Source organism: Hesperophylax consimilis, chromosome 3 (genome assembly GCF_061612785.1).
Source record: "Hesperophylax consimilis isolate HC1 chromosome 3, BYU_Hcon_1.0, whole genome shotgun sequence".
Taxonomy (NCBI): Eukaryota; Metazoa; Arthropoda; class Insecta; order Trichoptera; family Limnephilidae; genus Hesperophylax; species Hesperophylax consimilis.
Window position 1 is genome coordinate 40,496,923 of NC_142838.1, and position 18,485 is coordinate 40,515,407.

General features: G+C 32.3%; 1 protein-coding gene across 1 annotated transcript in view; it reads left to right on the plus strand.

The window, feature by feature from the left end:
- The window catches only part of LOC149425490 (neuronal acetylcholine receptor subunit alpha-10-like), an 87,970-nt gene that overhangs the window by 21,501 nt on the left and 47,984 nt on the right, over window positions 1-18,485 (plus strand). Inside the window, 1 exon segment of the mRNA XM_089650786.1 lies at window positions 14,486-14,640. Coding sequence (XP_089506912.1) covers window positions 14,486-14,640 — 155 coding nt within the window.

The following is an 18,485-nucleotide window of genomic DNA, read 5'->3' on the forward strand; positions in this document are numbered from 1 at the left end:
TAAAAGTAATTTTAAAACATATATATTTTTTTAAAGATAAGATTGTTTACAAGAATAATATGTTATAATTATAATTTAAAATCAATAAGCACTAATAGTTGAATAAAATACTAGTATTATTTTGCGGTTAAAAATAAACCGACGGCAATCAGAAGTGTGCGGGTTCAATTCCCGTTCGCGGCATTTATTTTTGCTCGGAAGATTTTTCTAAATTTATATTTGTGTATCAGGCTTATAATAATTTCACATTTTAAAAGTTCACAGCAGTTAAGAAAAAATATATAAATATATGCATATTATTTGCAACTATTATAAACCCAGCAATGAATTACGGAATGTAATGTAGGTAGGTTTGTATTATTTTCTAGTGTTGATTTATTATTTATTTATTCTGTACTTTTCTACCAAAATTTTACCATTATTCGTAATGGATACTATATTTTAATAGCGACGGTTTAAAAAATTATCGACAATTTCATAAATATTTGGGTAGGGACCTACTAAAAATTTTCTTTAAAATTACATTAAACTAAGCACTGATTTAAAAGGTTCGCATTAGAAGAAAATTATATTTTAAAAGTATCTGTTTTAAGGGTTCCATGATAACTCAACACAGTAACAATTCAACACACTTTTAAAAAGTGATATAAAGTCACTAGAAACAATGATTTTTTTTTAAACCTAACCTAACCTAACCTAACCTGACCTACTTAACCCAGTTAATAAAGTTTTTGTTTCATCACTTTCCATGACTTTATGTAACTTTTTAAAGATGTGATGAATTATCATTTTGATGAGTTATCCGGTCAACGTTTTAAGATACAGCATTAAATTATTATAAACCAATTCAAAAATGACAAACGATTCATTTAAAGAAAAGTGTGTCCTTTGAAACCTAACATTATGCTTCTTGATTAAAATGTACAGAATTTTCCTATGGTTTTACTCATTAGATTAGACGAAAAAACACTACCCTAGCAGCAGTATACTTGAATTTTTTCGAATTATAATTTGATATAATCCCCTTGTTGTGATGAGGTACGGGAAAATCCGCTGCCAAACTAGACGAGAAAATAATATAATATGATTAAAGCTCTTTTGGGCAAACAGGCGAGCACCTGCTTTGTACATTTACCTAGCTTTCTCTGTCAGGGATTTATGAGATGAGACAGAACCTAAAATATTAATGGCTTATTAAATTTAATGATTTATTTGTTTGGGAGTTTATAACTTTGATATTGACTTATTTTGTTCATGAATTTAAGTTCAAGTTATTTATTGAAATGTAAATGATTAATCAACATACGCTATTTATAAGAGAAAACGTGGTAAGATTGCGATTATGCATGATAATATAATTTTAAAGATGATACACGATAGAAAAAAAATATTATAACATTTTTATTCTTCCAGTTGAAATTATTCGTCCTTAATATTTAATTTTCATTTCAGAACGAATGCAAGGCTGATCTGGGCGTAATTAATAAGATTAAGAAATGGTTGCTTAGATGGTTTGGGCATGTAGAACGGATGAACTAAGAAAGGAGTATAAGGAGATGAATGGAAGAAGAAATCTGGGACGCCAGAGGAAGACATGAAACGATCAAGTTAATCAAATACTTTAATCGGGTCATGTCGAAAGTCAGAATAATAGAAAAGTACGTATAAGTTACGTAAGAAAGGAGTGTGGCCCAAGACAAGATTATTGCGGTCCATCTTCTCTGCCTACCCCCGCGGGTGAAACGGTTTGATGGTTAGTTAGTTATTTAGTCTCGCTTATTTGTATTCTCTTCTGAAAATTTCGTTTATCCCTTTTTTTCATTTTGTATTTTTTTAATTGGTATCGTCTTTATATTAATTATCTTCCATCAGTATGCCTATAGCTGATGATGTTGCTGATCTAAAAGTTGACTTCCTCAGACCATTGTTTTCCGGGAAGCATAGTTCAGAGATGTAGGGTGGGGCCATTTCATTGATGGATTTAAACACCATCCAGCACAATTTGTACTGGATTCGTTTAGGGCACCTGAGATACTGTTGATAGGTTACGTAGGTGTTATGAAATGTGCGAATATTTAGAGACCCCTGTTATGAGCCGTGCTGCTGCATTAAACACTGATTGAAGTTTGTCAGTTTTATATTTTGGAAGGCTGGCACAAATACCGCTGCAGTAATCGAGACGTAAGACTACGTAAGAGTTGATTAGTAACTTTGTTGCCTCTGTAGGAAGGTTTCTTCGGACAGTTTTTAGTTGTCTGGTGAAAAAAAGAAATAGTCACTCAAAAGTTTGACTGTTGTTTTTTTTAGATTACATCACAGCCGGAAATAGAAATAGGTGGAATCATCTATGAAATGTTGTCATTTGTTTGTGGCCGCCCAGAGAAACTCAGTCTAAGATAGATTCAGCTTCAGCTTGTTTGAAGACATCCATCGAGTTATTGCTTCTATACATTCAGCTATACGGATCTTGAGACTATTGATTTCGTCTGGAGCGCAGTAAAAATAATCTTGCTGATCGGCAGCGTAGCAGTGAGACAAGAGACCAAATGATTATTTTGGTGACATTTGTAAAAAGGATGAAGAGAAATGGACCCAAAACGGATCCCTGGGGTACCCCCGAAGAAAGTGTTGCGAAGTTAGACAGTTTATTTTAAACCTTCGCAGCTTTTAAGCGATTGGATAGATAAGACGTCAGTCAATTTTTGATGAAGGAATTCAAACCAAATGTTACCTCTAATCTCTTAATAAGAAAGTCGTGATCAATGGTGTCAAACGCTGCACTCGTGTCTAGGAGTGAGATAAGTGCTAACTTAACTGACTCTACGGCAAGAGTTATGTTTGAGCATATGAAGTAGTCCGGTTTTGGTTGAGTGGAACTTTCTGTATGCAGATTGGCGATTTTCGAAATTTTTTATTGTATTAGGTATCTTCTTTGTATTAGTTTGCTACTTTGTTTTAGGTATCTACTTCGTATTAGGTATTTACTTAGTATTGGGTATCTTCTTCGTGTTAGGTATCTACTTTGTATTAGGTATCATCTTTGTTTTATGAATCGTTTAACTGAACCTGAAAATGACTGAATGACTGAAAATGATTGGATTGTTATTACGAATGAGTTAACCATCTATTAAATATATAAAGTAAATGGGAAATTCATCTACCAAAAGTCTTGAAATGTACTTAATAATAAAGTATTTCAAGCATTAAAAGTAAAAGGGAGTTTTCCCTTATGCCTTTGATTTGGTCGTAGCTCCCTGTTAAGGCAAATTGCAAACAGAGGCCACTGAAGCGTAAACACACGCGGCTTTAGTTCAGTTGCAATCTGCCGTAACGAGGTAACAGTGGATCTCATCATATAGAGCAGGGCTGTTCAACAATTACATTAGTTTTGAATATATTTTCTTAGAAAAGCAAAGGTATTTATTTTGTATGTGAATACCAAAGAATAGTCCCAACTTCTCTCAACCAGTGGGACTACGACATCTCCAATAGGGTATTTCACAAACTATGAATTCCGTTAAAAATGCGTGGAAGATTAAAAGTTTATTTTTCTGATTCTGATCATTGTACTAAAAATCTTTAATTTTAATATTTTCATTCATAATTATTTATTTTAAAAACGATCTAAAACCACACACGAAATGGTTCCAATTGGCAACAACGTCGTTATGATATAGAAAACGCCAGTGTCTGGTAAGACGGTTATCAAAAAGTTATCACCAACGTCGCCCGGCGTGATGTCGACAACACCGAATTTAGGAAAAAAAACGAACATTTTGGCGACGTCTCGAAAATGTCACATTTTAAATCGTTATATATTTTTTTTTAATTTATCTAAAAATAAAATTAAAATACCTTCATTACCCTATTTTTCTTAATTTTTTCGAGAGTGTTAAAAATGTGAAATTACCCTAACTGGGTATGTTTTAAGGCTGACGGGAGTGATGAGAGAGACTTGGGGAGGAGATAGGTTAGGAAATACCTACCTGGCTATTCATATCTGGTTTCCAAACATAGCAATTGCCATTTCGAGCAACGTTTCGAGGGTGATTTTGAAAGTTGTTTTTATTGAAATAATATATAATCGTAGCGCAAAGAAGATAACGAGAAATGCGATGTCGAAATCCAAAAGCCTGACCATTCTTCGATTAAATTTGTGTTTCATCATCATTATGATATTTTAATGTATAGGCGATATGCAATGTAAGGCAATCGGGCGCAAATGGAGCAGTCTGCTCCGGGCGCCCAAAAGCCTAACATATCGTCTTTGAGATTATTTTTCATAAAAACATCGCTACAGAAATATACAAATCATCAACATATACTCGTTGTATTGCAAAAGTATTAAGAATGTTTTCGAAATTTTCGCAATCCGGTTAAAAACGGGATTTCAGACCCTTAACGAATGAATTAATAGGTTTCCTGATAAACTTTTAGTAAAATACCAATGTATTGTCACGATGTCGGAATACGTCTTCACAAAAATCATCTTCGCATTACATCATTATATATTCTTAATGCACCAATGCAGGTGCATAAACACGTGTTCATTATTAAACACGGTATATTATGAATTAACTGAAAGTTTATCAGGAAACGGCCTGCAATTCGATAATTTAAAGTGATTCTTAATAAATTAGTAATACTCATTTTTCTACGTTAAGGAGTCCAAAGGTTTTGGCAAGGAGCGCCAAAATTTTGTTTGCCGGCCCTGCACGAAAGTGTAAAAGAGACAGAGCACATGCTAAATGGGCTGGAAACAAAAGGTACTAAGTCAATGGTGACATTGATAATGTATATTATCAATTCAGTGGAGATAAGATACAATAATTTACATATTTTTAACTCTGTTCATATGAGAATTATGTGTGTAATTGTACCTAACTCTTTAACTGGGGCATCTATGTGCATTTTCAATGATTGTAAATGAAAATCGCAATAAAATTTTAAAGAAAACTACTGTACTTTTTATCTTCATTACAAAGCTTATAATTTTCCGTTACCTTCCTATTGAAAATCAAGTCTTACATTTTCAAAACTGAAGTCCATCCAAGGTTAAGTAAAATGTAAAAAAAAGTATTCTATTTATTGCCATCATAAAGATTATTCTTTCTGTTAAAAGAAATAATTTTTCTAATGAGTATTTGATTCATACCGTTAGTTTATTATTTCACGCGTGAAATTACCGATGTAGCCCGAAGCGGGCGTAATAAATCGGAATGCGGACCGTGCTTTGGACAGCCCTCTTATAGAAAATAGAGAAGTTAACATTCATAATAGTACGTTTGCCGGTTACACAATGAAGAAAATACCAATTACTGTCTTGCGTAGGAACTCGGCTGCTAAGAGGAAAAATGGCCAGTGGGGCATAATCTCTTTGGAGTACGAAGTAACTACTTAAGTAGGTACCCTAGTACCTACTTGTTACTTGTAAGAGATGGGGTAAGAGGAGTAATTTGAGTCAATTCATTCAGATTAAATTGCGTGTATCGAATTGATTGTCAGTGAAATTTTCTAAGTTGCCTTCGTTTTATAAAGTTCCCCGGTCTTTACCTAATTATCAAACATCGGATTTTAATATGCACTTAATCCCCCGCTTACCTAATTTCTACCGATTTGTAATATGTTATTCCCTCGATACAAAAAATCGCAAAAAGTATGCTCCGAAAATTATTAAAAACACGTGAAAAAAATCACGGTTTATCTTTAAATGCAAATAAAGCATTTCTCGAGAGATTTTTGCTCTATTTCAAACGAGTCATGTTTTATTAAATATTTTCACCATTTCCGCTAAATTATTTCCGTTTTTTTTAATATTAGCGCACTCCCTCTAACATTCGTATTTATATATCTCGCTTTCAAACAATCTTTGAACGCTCACCACGGGGCCTTAAAATATAAACTAAAAACATTAAATATTCTAAATGTTCATTTCGGATTAAATAGAACACAAGAATGGGGATGTGGGCGTGTTTCGTTATCCAAAAGTCTGACCATTCTACGCTTAAAAAATTTCAAACACAAAAAATTTTTAAATTAAAAAAAACAGAAATGAATGAAAATTGAATTGGTCAACAATCAACGATCCTCGAAAATAAAATCTGCTATCGAATTATGTCTCCTTTTTACAATGGCGCGCTATTTGCTGGCTGCGTAAAAAATATAACATTTTCCAAATCGGGTCAACAAAAGTTTGGGCTTGTTTGTTTTTTTTGTTGACATTTTGTTACACTTTTTAGTTAGACACTTTTACAAATGTGCTATAATTTACCCACCTCACTCAATTTTAGTGTTGCTATGCCAGGCGATTCGTTTAAGAAAGAACATTCAGAACCTGCACAAAAAAGTCCCACGATAGACAACGCTGCAAACTTTGCCTTACTTTAGTTAACTTAACTTTTCTGCGCATGGTCTAATTATGCCAATATTTGCTCTTCAATGGTCAATGTACGATTGACGTCATAGTTTATTTAATGCATTCTCGAACCCCCCTGGTGCCAAAAATATTGTCACGTGGTTTGCCTCCAGCTCGTCGAAATGATACCCAGATTGAACGTTAGGGCTAGTATTTTAATTTGTATGTTTTTTTTTAAAGAAACTTTTCCGGTAACGAATAACCTGACAATATTTGAAAATCTCTTCTACTACCAGTTTGTGAAAAGGAATTATAAAATTAATATTTTACCATCATCAAAGTAACTTTTCATTTGAAAAATGATAGCGAACGATATGTACCACGAATCTGATATTATCGTATAGGGATGATGTGGAATATTCTTCAGTTGCTTTATGCAAATTATTAATGGTGCGCTGAAAAGCAATATTAATTAAAAACTCACAAGCAGATCCGTTACACAGTGTAGTTACGCTAAAATAGTAGTAAAAATTATAATTTCTTAACAGTCTGGAATAATTTGTTGGCAGATATTGTGTTTTTGAAATCGTAACTTCATTTAAATAATTTTTAAACGTAAATATTATTTTCGTGTGGATTGAATTTCCGGAAAGCTTCTTGAAATGTTTATTTGCAATTTATTCTCTGTATATTTTTAATTTTTAGAAATTGTGCGAGAAACCATTTAAAAAAAACAATTTTTTCACAGAATAAGAAGCTTTTTGTTTGTTTCTAATATTTTTTCCCACTTTTTTTATTGGAAATAATTCCAGGTACAACTTTTCAATTTTTTTTTCTGATTAAAAAACGCAAAAATACGAGTGGTTTCCTCGCCATAAACGGCGAAAACTAACTGATAACAAAATAATACTAATTTATTAAGGATCTCTTCAAATTATTCGTATTCCTGTTCAGAACGGGATTGTAGGCCATTAACGAAGGAATTGATAAGTATCCTGATAAACTTTCAGTAAAATACCAATGTTTTGTCGCGATGTCCGAACACGTGTTCATAAAAATCCTAACATTTTTGCATTTCGTCATGATACATTATAAAGACAAACGCCGGTGGATGAACACGTGTTCCGATATTATTCATGAATTTACTAACACTTTATCGATTATAAGCGATGAAAATAAATTAACACGTAAATCACAGGAGTACATTATAAATGTTTGATTGATTTTTCTGAAATTTTGCTCCGGGCAAATAAAGTATTTTACTGCCTTTTCAGCACTCCAATACTAGTACGTATAGTGATTAAATATTTTATATCATTAAAATGAGCTCAAAAACAAATCTAATTATTTCCTAGATGAAAATCACTATTATAATCCCAGAAGCTTTCCGGAAATTCAAAACACACGAAAATATTCATGTTTAAAAATTGTTTAAATTAAGTTACGATTTCAAAAACACACAATAATTTTAGGGATTTGCTCGTTCGACGTCGGTTTCAAAATCAAACAGTTATAATATATAATTAATATTTACACTATTTGATAATCTACGAAATCATGGGTTGGGGAGGATCCTATAAAACCAATCTAAACTCTGTACAATTTTCACAAAGAATCATCACAAAATTAATACTAAAAAAGATCTACCTTCCTAATAGAACATCTTTTTAAATCGTTTCCAGTACCAAATGTCAATGACATATTTCAGCAAGCTTCCATTATAAAAATGCGCAAAGAAAAAATAACAAAGAATATCAAGAATTTTACAAACAAATGAGAAATGGAAATCAATTTATTACACCTAATTTTAAAACAACGAAAATGCAAAACCATTATATTTACAAAGCCATAAAAAAACTACGATAATCTCCCTTCTGAACTGCGCTGTATTGTCAACCAATCAAAACAAATAAATTAAATAAAAAAATTCAAAAAAACTTAAATTAAACATTACATTGAAAAATCAATATTCTATCCAAAAATATTATTATAACCAAAAATAATATTATAAAATAAAGCTTTTATAAGAATCGTGGCTCCCTTATCAGGCACAAGAACTCCTCTTTTCTGATAAGGTTCCCAACCTTTTTTGTACTCTAGAGCACATTCTAAAACATCGGTACGGTGGCGGGCACCACCTATTTTTAATCGACAAACTCGGGGCAGCAATCGCAATCAAAATGACAACAACGTGGTTCCAGGTGGGGAATGCTATTTGCACATCACTCCTTGTACACGCCGAAAACCCGAAGTGAGCCGATGATCGCTGAACCGATCGGGACGGTACGAGCACGTGACTACTGTCAGTTTGGCTGTCGGGGCCATGCTTATTGCTTTCACTGACAGACAGAGCTGGCAGAGTAATGTGCCATGTGTTTTGGCGCCTTCGGAATTCATCGGCTCAGTTCGTGGCGTTCGTTCACTTCGGGTTTTCTGCGTGTACAAGGAGTGATGTGCAAATAGAACTCTCCATTCCAGGCTAGCGTGAAGAGTGCAGTCTGGCTCGCCGCTAGACAGGTTGCGACAAGTACTGTCAGCAAAGGAACAACTCATACATACAATATTGCAAACATACGTACGTATTTAATAACCCAGGCACTCAACATTAAAACTCTAACAAATAAATAAAAGAATTTACATTTTTAATTAATTTGTATGAAAAAATTATTTCTCTGTCGAATAGTGGCGGGCACATACGAATCGTTCCGCGGGCGCCATGGTGTCCGCGGGCACGGGGTTGGGAACCCCTGTGATAAGGTATACATAACTAATGATGATCTAAAATGTAATATTGTTAAATATTTATGTATTTATATTCCTTATATTACAATAAAATGAAAATATATGTATGGTAGATAATATAAAAGTTTCACGCATCATTAGAGCTTTCACATTTTATTAGGCACAATACACACATGATGAAAATAAAGATGTAAAATAAAATATATAATGGACATACCGGTACATAATAAAGATAAATATTATATTATAATCATTATCACAAGATAAAGAATTGTTTTTAATAATTTTAATAATCGATAAACGTCGCTACGGGGTGGTTTTTTTAAAGCTTTTTATACGATCGGCTTGCACAAACCTTCTCATGTGCGTCCTCTTTATAATGATTCGAATAGTTCCTACCTTTTCCTCTTGTAATCCCCAGTTTACAGCTCAGCTTCTGCACAGTGCACATTGCAATATGCAAGTATGTATTTTAATACACCCCACCTTATATGAGACATGATGAGCTTTGCCAAACGTTTTTGCGTCGCCCTCTATAATGAAGCCCGTCCTTCTGTGGCCTGAGCCCCGACAATGGACGTCCGCGGATTAAGCTGTGCCGACCCATCCGGCATGTGGACTACATACTGCACATGGAGAGGTCGATTCGTTCATTTAGGTCAGGGGTGTGCAGCCAGTGGGACGGGAGCAGCAAGCAGGTCACTTTGTCGTGGAGGACGTAGGGTGCATGTTACGATGCTGCTATTGAATAGTAGTTCAAATTAATTCACGTGGCAAGGTATTCGCAGTGAATAACTAAAGTTACAGCTTGAAATGATTGAACATGTTCATTCTGATTGCGATAACCGCAAGACTTGCCGGTCACGTGACATTGTTGTCGGTTTTCACCGATGAAGATATTCATCTGAAATTATTGTTTTTTTCTTATTTAATTTAAAATAAACACATAATTTACCTTACTAGCTGTAACTTTGTGGTTATCAATTAAAAATAAATTAAACAATGTTTTTTTTTACATTAACCCCACATAGAAGAAAATAATATCCCTCGGGGTCTATGTCATATTTGGGGATCTTTTTAAGAAAATGAAGTTCTGGGAAGGTAAAATAATAAAATAATATGAGGATTGGGTAGAAATCTAGAAATAAGTGTGTCCAGGAGTGATTGACATATTAAAATATCCATCCCGCTTCGGCGCAAGGCGATGGGTCAAGAAACCAGTTGGAGAGGTCGAGGGGTCTCTCCAAACCAGCCTCAATGTTACTTTGATTGAACCACTATATTTTTTATATACGCCGACCGGTTTCGGAACAACCGTTCCTTCCTCACTCTTCACTAATCCCTAGTCAGGGCACCCCCAGTTCAACACTCTGTAATATATTATGTTCACCAATTGTTTTTTAATGTTAAGTTATTTTGGTATTTTGCCCGAAATCGGTCAGCGTGTATCAAAAAAATGTAGTGGTCCACATAGAGTAACATTGTTTCACATATTTATAAATAATTTACCAATTAAAGATAAAATTACAAAAATTATACAAAACTGTTTTCCAGACTTCTTTCTAAAAGGTTTACCTTTCTTTACGTCATTCTTATAAACAAAGCATTTAATACTTCACAGTGTTATTTTTCCACACTCAGATCTTTGTTTGAACATCACGCGTGTTATTTCTGCCTTGTGGCACAAAGGCCTCCGAAGCATGTTTAATTCTTTATTCAATTTGAGAATTTAAAAAAAAATGGCCCCGCTGCCAAAATGGTTGTGCGTCGCTGATTTAAAATAAATGCCTTTTTATCTATTTCGCCAAGCAAAAACCTATTTGCAAACCTGCGGAGAACAATGAACCGATTCGCCAATTTTTATTTCCCCACCGCTCGCTGTGACAGCCCTTTTCACTTTGTGCAGGATTAATTAATAGATAACATTGTTCCAATTTTTACCAGCTTTCATTGTTTTAAAAATCTCAAAGCTATTTTTGATTACTTTATTACTATTGATTAATAATTATCAACTCTCTGTAGACGTATGAAGCAATACTTGTATTATGTCTGATATAATTATAACCATTTTTTAATTAGTAACTTTGTTGTATAAAATTATTAAAAATGGACAATAAATTTCTATAAATTGGTTCCGAATACAATCGAACATTTTTAAAACCTATTAAAAATGAATAATAAATCTTTGTAACCTGGTTTCGAATACAATCGAACACTTTTAAAAACTATTAAAAATGAATAATAAATCTTTGTAACCTGGTTTCGAATACAATCGAACACTTTTAAAAACTATTAAAAGTGAATAATAAATCTTTGTAACCTGGTTTCGAATACAATCGAACACTTTTGAAAACTATTAAAAGTGAATAGTAAATCTTTTTAAACTGGTTTCGACTAAAATCGAACACTTTTAAAAACTAAAAAGTGGATAATAAATCTTTGTAATTTTTAAATACATCCATTTGAATTTCACTTTGGTTTTTGAGAACGAATGAATGCAAATCTTGGAAGCGGAAATTAAACCACTTCCCGACATCCGATCGAGCTGAAACTCGGCAGATAGATTCGTTATCGATGACAATACATTCTTTGACATTTGACATTCTTTATGGCACTCATGTACACACACACGGACATATAAGCATTTCTCTGAAATTGGATGACATCCAATCTACCCGATCGGCATTTTGCGCAAAGCACGGTTGACTCCAGTCGCTGGGGAGGAAGTTTCAATCCTCAGTGAAAAGAAAGATTTTTTTTCCTTCTAATTTGGCTCAACCCTCAATAGATGGCGAAACTAGGTTCATAATTGAAAATAGATGTAATAAACGTAAAACTAAAATATTTTCTTATTTTTGGTATCTGAATAAAAATTTATTGAGTTTTTATTATGCGCAATGTATGCAGAATCACTTATCATTAAAATTAAAGATTTTTATTTTTTTACATTAACACCACACTGGAGGCCCTGAGGAAAATAATTTGACTCAAGGCCTATGTCAGCTTTGAAGATGCTGTGTGGAGGGCATTTTTAAAAAAAGGAAGGTGAAAAGTTCAGGTAAGGAGCAGGTTATGAGGGGTGAGTAGGAATCTAGGGTGTTCAGGAGTGACGGACGTATAAATCTATCCCTCCCGCCCTCGCGCAAGACGATGGGTCATGAGAGACCAGTTGAAGTGGTCAAAGGGTCTCCCCAAACCAGCCTCTCCGATCTGGCACACCACGCAGATGGTTGTCAGGCACGTCCTGAACACACCTCACCTGATGAACACGGGCACCCCTGCTAAGTCACTAAACATAGCGAACCACTTGGGGTGACCTATAGCAGAGATAAACATTGAAAAAAACAAAAATACTCCACTGCCAGCGCACGCACGATCCAACACTAAATAAAAATGGCGGAACAACTATGACGCTTTTTAACGGTTGGCAGAATATTATCAGGATTAAAAAATAGTGACCCGTAGCAAAAATATCGAGGTGGTACGATTTACCGACCAGTACGATATACCATACTCTCCCCTACTATATAAATATTATTTTCAAATACAAGAATAAGGGCATTAACATTTTATCTTGCTCCAAAAATATTCAATAATTTAACGTTAGAAATAAAATCAATAGCCAAATACGACAGTTTCAGGAAAGCGCTCGGGGATTTTTTGATGTGTGATTACTATAGTGTTAGTAGCCTATTCCAAGTACTCAGATAGAGGTGTATATATTGTTTATATGCGTGAGGATGCGTCATATGGGTGTATGTATACATGTGTTGTTATATGTATATAGGTATGTCTGCTGCTATATACACATGTGTGCTTGCATGCACACATATTAAAAATTATATATATAATTATGTACATTTTTACAATCTTATGCTAATTTACTTCTTTCTCTTTTCTAATTTCTATCTTCTACTTTTTATTACAATTTTACCAAAATTTTAGCTTCATCTATAGTTACTAATTTCATATGTTTACACTAGATTTCATATTTCATACAAAGTAATTACACTCAATTGGTCACCATGAAACAGGCAGCCGCCTAGTATGGTGATTCATTATATCTACTTTATGTAAATTTCAAAATAATGTAACATGTATTAAATAAATACATGCGCCATTTTTTCCCCAAAGGGGAAATGGGAGAATTGTAAGCCACTCGTGCACGCGTATCGATATATTTTCAAATGTATCCAAGTATTAGAAAAGAAATCCCTGCCTTGTATAAAAACACGGAGCGTAGTTACAGAGTACTTTCTATGTAGGCAAATTTACCAAAGAGAACTGATACATTGGAGTGAACCATCATTTTACTTTGAAATAATTAATTAATGATTGCAACCTTTTAGTTCTGATAACACCTGGGATCAATTCAACTCACAAATGTTATTTCATTTTGTTTATTTGATGTTTTTTGTACAAAACCATACAATAAAATTCCACGTTTAAATAAATCATTATTGACAGCTACACCATTTCGAAAGTAGAACAATAAAAGAACAAAAAATGATAGTAATGTTTTAGTTTCGTTTGCAACAAAATGGGATGAAATTGGAATTTTGTTTGGTGATTGAATGCTTTAACTAAGGATTGTTTGGATTGTTTGGTTTAATGGTCAATGGTTAAATGGTTAAAGAATTTAATGATATAATGTTTTAGTGGTTTATTTTAATTTTTGAGAAATTAACAGTTAAATTTTGTAAATGGAAGTAATGTACGAGTTTCATCCGCAACAAAGCGGGATAAAATAGAAATTTGGTTTAATGGTTAAAGAGGTTAGTTGTTTAACAACTTAGCGGTATATTGTTTTAATCGTTATTGGTTAAATGATTTATTTCAATCTTTGAGAAAACAACAGTTCAATTCCATCAGTTTAAATAATACCAAAATTTAACCAATTATGGATTTTCTCCCAGTGTTGAGAAATTAACAGATGTTTAGTGGTTTAATCGTTTAATAATTTAGTTATTTAATGGTTTAATTGCATATTGTTTGGTGGTTTAATGGCTTATTGTTTTACGGTTTATTAGTTTGTTGTTTAGTGGTTTAATTATTTAATGGTTAAATAGTTTATTTATTTATAAATCTTTAGGAAATCAACATTTCAATTTTATCATTTTTACATCTTTACATATACGAAAATTAACCAATTATAGATTTTCTCCAAATGAACAGGATTTAATGTTTTAAACTTTTAATGGCTTAATGGTTTATTGGTTCAATGGTTAAATGGCATAATGGCTTAATGGTCTAATGTCTTAATAATTTAATGGTTTGGTTTAGTGTTCTAATTACTCTTGTAACTGTAAACCTTGTAGATTCCAAGGTTTACAGTTGTTTATCGAATGATGATGACAGTACCTAATGGTGATCTTATTTATTCCACAGGACGAGAAGAACCAGATCCTGACCACCAACTGCTGGATCACGCAGACCTGGATAGACCACCACCTGAAGTGGAACGCTTCGGAGTTCTCTGGGATCCAGGTCATCAGGATGCCCTACCAGAGGGTCTGGAGACCAGACATCATCCTCTACAACAAGTCAGTCATCATAAATATAATTCATTTAAATGTCAAAAGCTTCGGCTACATACTTCGCACAACGCACGTGAGCCGTTCCCAACTGGCCAATAAATAAAGCAGTGAAAAATTCAAAATAAAGGGTTATGAAATCAATTGTACCATACTAATTAGTCTGTTGTTATCCAGCATAACGTCTTCAAATTTTTCTACTAACACCGAGGCACCCAAATCCGTTATTTTTGTTTTTTTTCAAAGGTTATTTTTGTTTTCATTTGTTTTTATTTTTTTGTTTTCATTTTACTTTTTGTTTTTATATTATTTTTGCTTTTATGTTATTTTTGTTTTAATATTATTTTTGTTTCCATATTATTTTTGTTTTCATATTATTTTGTTTTTGTATGATTTTTATTTCATATTTTTCTTTGTTTTTATATTATTTTTGTATTCATATTATTTTTGTTTTTATATTATTTTTATTTTTTCATGTTATTTTTGTTTTTACATTGTTTTTATATTCATATTATTTTTTTTTTCAAATATTATTTTGGTTTTTATATTATTTTTGTTTTTACATTATTTTGGTTTTCGTATAATTTTTGTTTTTGTGTTATTTTTGTTAAAATATATTTTTTTTTAATATTATTTTATTATATACACGGTGTCCGGAAACTCGTAGTACAAGCGGGAAACTGGAGAATCTACACCACATGGGGAACCCAAATAAACATAAAGTTTTTTGATTTGAGCATTTTCACAAAAAAAAAAAAAACAAAAAAAAATATTTTTCGGCTATTTTAGGGTTAAAGTTTTTTCTGGTGTTTAGGGTTGAACAACAGATGTTTTAACCCTGCAGAGCAGAAATATTTTATGATTACACCGGATTAAATGAAGGGTAATTTCAAAATAATGCTTCAAATCCGAGTTTCTTCATTTGTTTTACTTTCAAATAGTTTTAATTAGTTGGGTACTTTGATCTTCAGTAATAATTAATAAAAATTTGATTAAAAAAAAAAAAATAAAAAAAAATCAACTTCTAACTCGATTTACTCGATAACGAAAGCTCAAATCAAAAAAAAATATACTACAAAATCGACTCCAAATGTGATGTAGATTCACCAGTTTCCCGCTTGTACTACGAGTTTCCGGACACCCTGTATATATATATATATATTTTTTTTTTTAAATATTATTTTTGTTTTTATACTTTTTTTTCGTATTTTTTGGTTTTTATTTTATTTTTAGTAGTTTTAATGCATATATGTAGGTATATCATTGTATATGTTCTTATTTTTATTATGTTACCATATGATACAAGCATTTGCCTGGTTTGGAATATTAAAAAAAAATAATAATACATAACTATCATAAAAATCTATTAGGGTCTCCCAAACAATATTATTTGTTAACAACGTTATTTGCTGGTTAGAACCGTCTCACGTGCGTTATGTAGAGCGTCTGGACAAAGTTAATAATTAAATAATGGATATTTGAAGTTTTTCGTTATGTAACGAACATATTTTAAACATGAAACAAGGTTTGTAAATTATTATAATTATAGCAAATATAGTGAAAAATCAAGGGACGTTATAATTATTGTAAAATTTGTAAAGCTAAATAAAAGTCTAAAAAATAAACCAGAACAATAACAAATACTATTGCTGCAGAATGATTAACTATAACAACTTTTACTGGAATATTTTTTCTTGATTTTTATGCAAGTTATCAAATTGTGTCCGAATTCTCGACACATCAGTTCTAATTATTAAAATGGAAATTAAAACAATTATAATTAGATAATATTTCGCTAACCACATCATTGCCAGCAATCATAGTTTTGAAAAAATACTGTATTAAATATTATTCACATTTATTATAAAGGAAAATAATTAAATAACTTAAAAATAAAGAAATATCTTAATGATAATGAGTCAATTAAAAAAAAAAAAAAAAAATTATATACAGTCCTAGCTTAGACATGTACAATGTACATCCCCCCCCCCCTCTTAATATTCACGCCCACACCCTACTTCAAGTAATATATTTTGTTCGCCCATGTTAAGTTAGTATATATTTTGCCCTGGGGAAGGAACGGTTGAACGAAACCGGTCGGCGTTTATTAAAAAATAAATATATAGTGGTTCAAACAATGTCGCATTGCTTAATTAATATATTATAATGCTATCTAGTGTTTAGAGTTAAGAAAAGCTCTGAAAATACACCGAAAGACACCGCATTTTTGTTGGGAGTTCTTTCAAAAGTTAATAGTTACGTGGTCCATACCTTAATGTCAAATCTATAGTTAACATTATATGTGATGTTATATATCTCAATGTTTAGTTTATAGTTACGTGGTCCAGTTGCGGATTTGTGATGTTATATATCTCAAAGTCTAATCCCCTGTCGGTCATTTTGCAATGAAAACGACCGAAGTTTGTTTCGTAGTGAAATGTGCCGGTTAAGGACTCCCGTTGTATCTGCTATTGTAGAGTACTAGGGATGTACGGGTATATATTTTATATTGTTGATTGGAGTTTCAAGTTGCAAAGTAGCAAATTTAGAAAATATTGGTGGCGTTTAGTGAATTTTCTTCCGATTTCTGCAATTTTCCGAAACAAACGTTGTTCTGTTATTATTTGTATGGCTAAAAACGGTCGCAACTAATTTTATTTCAACACCATTTTTTGTAAGGAAAGAATGATTGTATGATTCATTCATGCACTTTGTTCGTATTAATACTTGAATAACTTTTTATCTTCGCCATAAAGTATTAAAAAATCTGGGCTACGATATTTATTATTATTTTTTTGGCTTTCACCCATTAAGGGTGATCTTGGTCATACAAAATTAACATTTTTTCTTAAAACTAGTCATATTTTTTAAAACAAAACTATGACATGGACAAACTTAGACATATTATATAACTTATTAAATATTTTCACACATTTCACTGCTATTGTTGTCTTTATGATTATCTGAACTTGACTGTTATCTTTATGATAATCTTAAATTTACTGTTGCATTTACGATCAGTTGAACTTTACTGTTATCGCTGTGAATATCTGAACTTTACTGTCAGCTTTGCGATCAGTTGAACTTTACTGTTATCCATATGATTATCTGAACTCTTCTGTTACCTTTATGACCTTAGTTATGTTACCATTAAGATTTTACCGCACAGCAGTCCCAATTGCTCCCAAACGTCTGGAGCCAGTGAGACTATGGCATCCACAAGTGGGGTATGTTGTGAGGCTAAGGTAGTGGGGAGGGGTAGAGATAGCGAAGAGGAAGGTGGGGAAGTACCAAGCTATTCATATCTGGTCATCAAACACGGCTAAAGCCATTTCAAGCAACGTTTCAATTTCAATCTGAAATTTAGTTATATTTATGATGAATTGAACTTTAGCATTACCTTTATTATCAATTGAATTTTACTGTTGTCTTTATGACTACGTGAACTATACTGTTACGTTTTGTATCAGATAAACTTTACTGTTCCCTTTTTAAACAATTGAATTTTACCGTTGTCTTTATGACTACGTGAACTTTACTGTTACGTTTTGTATCAGTTAAACATTACTGTTTCCTTTATAGTGAAATAAATTTTACTGTTGTCTTTATGACTACGTGAACTTTACTGTTACGTTTTGTATCAGTTAAACTTTACTGTTCCCTTTTTAAACAATTGAATTTTACCGTTGTCTTTATGACTACGTGAACTTTACTGTTACGTTTTGTATCAGTTAAACTTTACTGTTTCCTTTATAATGAAATAAATTTTACTGTTGTCTTTATGACTACGTGAACTTTACTGTTACGTTTTGTATCAGTTAAACTTTACTGTTCCCTTTTTAAACAATTGAATT